The 7,093-nt window shown below is 38.9% G+C and overlaps 2 protein-coding genes across 2 annotated transcripts in view; both read right to left on the reverse strand.

The window, feature by feature from the left end:
- The window catches only part of LOC106812878 (cilia- and flagella-associated protein 70-like), a 22,133-nt gene extending 20,663 nt beyond the window's left edge, over nucleotides 1-1,470 (reverse strand). The window contains exon 1 of the mRNA XM_014816875.1: nucleotides 1,416-1,470. Coding sequence (XP_014672361.1) covers nucleotides 1,416-1,434 — 19 coding nt within the window. The 5' untranslated portion in view covers nucleotides 1,435-1,470. The remainder of the gene's footprint in view (nucleotides 1-1,415) is intronic.
- Nucleotides 1,471-2,538: 1,068 nt separating this feature from the next.
- LOC106812880 (adenosine 3'-phospho 5'-phosphosulfate transporter 1-like) overlaps nucleotides 2,539-7,093 on the reverse strand; it is a 6,164-nt gene continuing 1,609 nt past the window's right edge. The window contains exons 2-4 of the mRNA XM_014816878.1: nucleotides 6,275-6,534; nucleotides 5,718-5,873; nucleotides 2,539-4,787 (exon numbers count right to left, since the gene is read on the reverse strand). Of these exons, the coding sequence (XP_014672364.1) occupies nucleotides 3,850-4,787; nucleotides 5,718-5,873; nucleotides 6,275-6,534 (1,354 nt within the window). The 3' untranslated portion in view covers nucleotides 2,539-3,849. The remainder of the gene's footprint in view (nucleotides 4,788-5,717; nucleotides 5,874-6,274; nucleotides 6,535-7,093) is intronic.

The following is a 7,093-nucleotide window of genomic DNA, read 5'->3' on the forward strand; positions in this document are numbered from 1 at the left end:
CAAATTCTGGTTGTCTCGGACAACCGGACAACGCTTATTTCGAGCACTGATATATATATATCTTTTATTCCTTGGTAGTTTTTACAGCATCAACAAGTGAGTATTCGTATTCGTGAAATATTCGTATTCGCATTCATATATATCGTGATACGTATCGTATTCGTGACCTAGTGTATTCGTTACAGCCCTAATATATATAAATCAATAAAGTAATATATTGATTGGCACACAAACCCTATCATGCTGTAAGCAGTAAATTTGAAAAAATAATGATTTTTTACTGTTATTTGCAGTTCACACTCTACTGTACGCTGAAAGGAAACAAACCTGACTTTCACCTTGCCATGGGTGCCGAGCAGTCAGAGGCTTTTTATAGAGACTTCCTTAGTCAGCTGCAGGCAGCGTACAAACCTGAACGTATTAAGGGTAGGCTTCTACAGTGACACTGTGATGGTTCACTCTAATTCAATATATATTGAGTAGATTTAGTTACATTGAGTACTATTACAGTTAGACATTATCAAATATAATCTACTAAGTTACTAACTGATTAAAGTTGCAAAACCTCACAGCTAAATGCACATATATACCTACTGTGAGCGTGCATATGTTGCAAAAATTCACTACAACTCATTTGTATTGCTACTTTCATAACATTTCTACTCAAAATCTAAACGAAATTACTTCTCTTACGAAAGTAGCACCACATTGATGTTTACACATCCGGGACAGCGGAGCGATCGGCTCGAGTCAGTTATAATTCATTATTCGATGTATATTCAGTACAAAATTTTGAAATTTGTTTATATCATATCGTTATCTATATTACTTATGCAATCAGGAAACAAATATAGTGTTTTCGTTCCAGGAACTGTTTGCGCTAGCGTAGGCCTACTGCTAGCTGTGTAACATTACCGCGTCAGACACAATTTTGAAAATATCAATGTTTGTAGAACTTTGTCAACATTTCGTGATGTTTGTACACTGCAAGTATGCTCACAGTAGGTCTATAGGCTTTTTGTTGCGAGGTTTATCCATTTTAACTAGCAACTGAAATTTAGCTTATAATAACCCTTCTTGCTAAAATAATCCTAACTAAAGTATACATCAGACACACACCACATAATGTTTCACTAAGTCCAGATGCTGTCACTTATTAATTGTTCATTGTCTGTTCTAGATGGGAAGTTCGCAGCATACATGCAGGTGGACATCCAGAATGATGGCCCTGTCACGATAGAACTTGAGGCTCCCCAACAGGTATACACCGTTATCAGTGAAAATCAATGTTCTCTATTAACTACATGGTGTACTGATACTACCAGGTATTTTGATAGACTCCTGATACTACCAGGAGTAAGATAATATAGGATCTTACTCCTATATTATCTTACTCCTGATACTACTAAACTTACTATGAGACCACCGTTTCATATTTTAAGGTAATCGGACATGTTCACAATGCTCGTGAATTCTCAAGGGGGGCTTATGTCGGGCTTGCGAGCCGACTCGACTGGAAGCAACTGGAAGCGATCGGCAGCGACTAGTTGCGTCCAGTTGCCCACTGTTCTATTCCGAGCAACTAGTGGCAGCCAGTCGCAGGCAGTCACGTCGCAGTCGACCGACCTAAGCACTGCAATCAGGCAGTCGCAGTGAATTGCAGCCAGTTGCTTCCAGTCGAGTCGGCTCGCAAGCCCGACATAAGCCCCCCCTTTATATATTTAGACGATAGTTTAGATCTTTAAAAAATTGTACGTAATTTCTTCAGCAGGAATCTCGGATGAAGAAGGGGAAGGGAAGTAGTGCAAGTTTATCCTCGAAGAACAGTAGTGCTAGTCTAACTTCACAGACCGACATTAATAACACCCAGCAATCTGAACCTGGGAACTCATGACATAAATCGTACAGGTATTGAAATATATTGCGGATTTCAACTGCTATGCAATGTATGTACCCTAAATGTACTGTGTAGTTATTTGGCAATACATTTATTGTGGGCATTTCGATACCAATTTACCTACGTGATAAGCTACTGGGTCAGTCAGTGGGCATAATACATTTATGTGCATGTGTCAATATAAATAACCAAGTTAATTGTTACTCAACCGTACTCAGCACGGTTGAGTAACAATTAACTTGGTTATTTATATTATTCTACCAACCGAATGAACTTATTCAATGAGTGCATGTGTCAAGATTCAAACGATTTTCGATACCACAATAACACATTAGTTGAACTATATTCTCAACAATATGCACTGGTAAGTTGCAGTGGTTCAGGCTTTGCGTTTACTGCAGTCATTATTTTATTATCTGTGTAATTCTAGTGCTTAACTATTCTAGTAATTAACCTCTAGTGCTCCACTTATTTGAACGTACTTGCTGATAAACTGTCACTGGTAAAGTTAAACTTCATTATATTGGTACTGTAACTACTGTTATATAAGATCGTGGATTTTATGTATGATATTTTAATTTATAACAGAGTGAAAGATGGTATGAAATAAGAATATATAACAATACTCAAAAAACACTCAATTCCAATTACTGTGTTTATAATTTATTATTACAATACCATGTTCATGCTACACCAATTTAACAACCCCTTTCATAAGGTCCCTAACCGTTTATATAAAAATACACAAAATTGTTTGTCTCCTTATCAACACCTTTCAACGAAGGCCACACTTTTACATAACAGTATAGGTTGAAAGAACATTATCATATTTTCATGGAATATATATTATAGATTTTCTCCACAAGACTTTCTTACATAGAGACAGCTTACATTCACTCATCACAGGAAATCGCATCGCAAACAAGGAAGTTGTACGAAACACGTATATTCCTTCAAAGCTGAGATTGGCTTTGTTGACATCTATGTAGTTGATGTACCCAGCACTCAAGAGATTCTTCAAATTCTACAATGAAATTGTCGATTCAGCTACTTGTGAAGCAATACATATATCTCAATAGTCCAAAATACATGCGCAAAAAAACAAATTAAATACTATAATTACCAATGTAAAACAATTAAAAGAAAACAATATTAAATTAACTATTAATTGGCATCATATAGTTAGTGTACACTTGGAATTAATACAGAGACAACAAAGAAAAAAGTTGAGCCACGATCATTGGGTTTTCCAGGTAATATGAGACTCAATATAAATGTAAAATATAATGAACAATACCTGGGCCTACCACAAAGCTAATGACTACTAATTATAACAGCTGTACTCCACCTACGCATGGGCAGCATAACCTGTGTATTACCGATTTTATCTGATATTTTATTTAACGTAAAAGTGTATCACACATATAATACCCATCCATCCCAGGAGTTTAGACAATCCAAATGTGCAACTTCAATTGTAATGATATATAATTCCACTATAATTCTGGCCAACACACCTTGATTAAATTAACAAATTATTCTTCCAACGATTGCACGAACCTTAATATAGACATTCAGACTTCCACTGATCGATCACCTTGCTAAATATAGTAGATAAAATGCTAAAAATATGCTATATTAACAAAACATAATAATTTTTCGTGTTTGTCACGTGCATTATGCGTGTTTAACAAACCAGTGAATAAATGTTGTAAAAGTCGGCAGATAAATAGCATATTTGACTATTTAAACAGCTATATATACATCAACTGTGTCTATAAGAATTCTTCCCAATTCTTGTTAAAATATAATAAGCAATCAATTCCCATTACAGTAATGATTACATCATGGTTCAAATCAATTCAATCGTCCTAATTAATATATAATGGCTATAAATAACGGGGGTGAGATAATATTTGGAAGTATAATCAAATAGGGCATGCATTACCAAATTAAGCTTCAGATGCCGCTGGTACCGCTTTCCTGCTCTCAATTATTTTTCGTTGTCTAACCTTGTGGTTGCAGTAGATCCGTAGGAAGATAGCAATGAAGACTACGACGATTCCAATCGCCCCTAAAGCCGTCACCATGTGACCGTAGATGACGCACGAGAGAAGGATAGCTAGCGCCTGCCGCGTAGTCATGATTATCACAAACGTCACTGCACCGAACTGAGAAATCGTGTAGTAGATGAACAGCTGCCCTGCGGCCGAGCACACGGAGAGCAGGCAGATGTCGAAGACGAAGGCAAAGTGTCGCGTCGCGAACAGGAGCGACTGCATGAAGCCGCCCTGTTGCCATAGCGACACGAACGTCAACAGACACGAGAAGAGGTTCACGCCGCACATCATCTGCACGGAGGACATCTTGTGCGCGCTGAACAGCGCCCCCTGCCAGTTCGACGTGAAGCTGTCGAAGAGCATGTAGCCGACGAGGATGAGGAAGCCGGACGATGTCGTCACCGTGTTTCGGTGGCTCTGCTCACCATGGCCCGACAACAGAAAGAGACTGATCCCGACAGAAATCATCACCGCCGTGACGTACTCGAAGTAATGGTACGACTTCTTCGACACCAGCTTTCCCATCAGCATGACGGGGATGATTTTGGAGGCCTTCGCGAGCACCTGCGTCGGGAAGCTGACGTACTTGAGCGCCTCGTACTGGCACCAGCTGCTCATGATGTTCGAGAACGAGCAGTAGGAGTACCTGTAGAGCGGCGCCGTGTGGCGCGGCTGCTTCGTCAGCAGGATGTACGCGCCGGCGAGAACGAACGCGAGGATTCGGTTCACGAACACGAGAAACTGTGAGTCGCGAAACGTTTCGCTCTTGAAGCCGCCATACTCTTTCGTCATGATTTTCTCCTGCAGGACGCCCCAGGTCAAGTACGAGCCTGAAAAATAATTGAATTTGTTTATATGTAAATATATTGATATATTATTGTATATTTATCAGGGTTCTCCAAGGGCACTTATAGCCTGGCGGCTTGCAGGTTATCGTCGAGCCCCGCCATCCTAAAATGCACCCGCCACGCTAAATATCATAGCTGCCATGCTGGTGTATACACAAGAAGTTCAAACAATTAATACATGTTGGTCTCGATGCTACGGGTACGGCAGTACCACACACAAGTACAAACAGTCTCCCTATCCTTATCCTTATCCCTAACCCTAACACTAACTCTAAACCGACTCGGCTATCTTATATACACGTGTTATAGTACCAAAATTCATCTACATATATGGTGTATAACCTTTTGCTTTAAATATTTTGCATCTGAACTGACAATCAATCCAAACCAACTGGTGTAGGCTAGCTGGCACAATAATGTTCATTTTCATACTTCAAATCCGAGTGTTTTCTAGCTCATCAAGAAATAATTATTTTGAATTTTCCCGATGGCTTTGCCCATGCAAAACAAACATTTTAACCCCACATTCAGTGCTTCAAATTTACACACAGAGTGTCCCAGATTGCATCTCAGAGCTTCTACAATTCAAAAATTTTCCGGGGGGCATGCCCCCGGAAACCCCTACCAGTCAGTAGCACCCCCTGCTATAATTTTAAAGCTTGGAGAACCCTGTTTATATATATTTATATTTATTATTATTATTATTTAGAATAATAATAGAATAATATCTATTATTATTCACTCCTGATCATATCATTAGCTATGACCGGGTGTGGTTAGCTTGAAATTACTACCTAATAGCAGATAAAACTAATTGTGACTTTCTTTTTTCCCAGTCGCATTGTCGAGAAATTTGCAAAGTACAGTTTCATTTATTTGTAATATCATTCCTAATATGGTTGGCCAACTTACATTGCAATCCAAGAAAGCAAAATAATAACACCAATGCCTGAGCTTTCTCTGAACGCTCCGGTTTAGGCAGTTGTGTACTTTGTTCTTCTATGTCATCTTTCTCTGTGCTGGCACCATCGACAAATAGTTTCAATACTCTAGCAAAGCAACCATCACCTAGAAAAACCAATGGCACATATTTTAATCTGTTATCATAAAACACATCAGATCTTAGCTGGTGTAACTATTCAATACATTGAAATATTACAAAAGCATTTAGGCACATGAACACACAATATACACAACCAAGTAATATGTATGAATTTTTATTTTTTTATTTATTTATTTATTTAGGCAATTATCCATCATATACAATACATTGCATACTTTTACAATAAAAATTTGAATTCATAAAATTGGCTAGCACACTTATTTACATTGTGGTCCTTGTTTTGCTATGCCTTAATTGAATCTAACAATTGTACTACTATCAGAACAAACTATTGAAATATACAGATTTGTAGTTTTTGAAGGTGGTTTAAATATCTGTAAATATAATATATTAGCAAAACAAATACCTGCTCTCTCTATGTAGTTACTTCTTTTCAGGTAGCGTAAGATTAGATAACCTGGAAGGATTATCGTTGCGTAACCGAGTAGGTTCACAAGAAGACGATACATCCAGAAGTCTTGCCATTGCTTGTCTGAAGATATGATGGATTTAAACCCTGCTATTCTTTCCACGCCCTGATCTCCTGCAGATGTGCCGATCGGCCCCACACTCTGAGCGGCAGGCAAAGCCGACAGGACGACGACGAGCAATAGTAAAGTCATCATCCTGTAAATAGTCGAGTGATAAAGTTACCCAGTGACAGTGTAGTTCATTACATTGGGACCGACATAAAATTAAAAGGGTAAAATGTACATGCTCCACTGTTTCTCATATTCTCCCCTTCTCCACCTCTTATACTTATAGTACTTTCTCATTTTTTATGCTCTTGCAGATACGCAACGTGACAGGATTCACCTTCAAAGTTCATCCTCATCTTCTAGTTCTAAGACTTCTTGCATTTTCCAAGAAAATCACCTTTAATATCAGTGATAGCCGATCTACTTTCCCATCGCCTTAGTAATACCAAAACCAATAGCCATCAGCACTAGCAGCAGCCAAAGGCAAAGCATCACTCACGTAGTCTAGTTTGACTCGGTTTGACTCCTTATACGGAAGGACCCATTTTTATCACTGGCAGCAAGAACCACTCCGCTGCAGCTACAGCACACACACGGCCATTGTCTATATATGACATATGTTATATGCAGGAGCGGCGCCAGAGTATTTTATTAGGGGGGGCGAAACCAGGGGCGTGTACAGGAGCACGCGAAGGGGGGGGCTGGGG

The sequence above is a fragment of the Priapulus caudatus genome, unplaced genomic scaffold (assembly GCF_000485595.1).
Source record: "Priapulus caudatus unplaced genomic scaffold, Priapulus_caudatus-5.0.1 Scaffold696, whole genome shotgun sequence".
Classification (NCBI taxonomy): domain Eukaryota; kingdom Metazoa; phylum Priapulida; class Priapulimorpha; order Priapulimorphida; family Priapulidae; genus Priapulus; species Priapulus caudatus.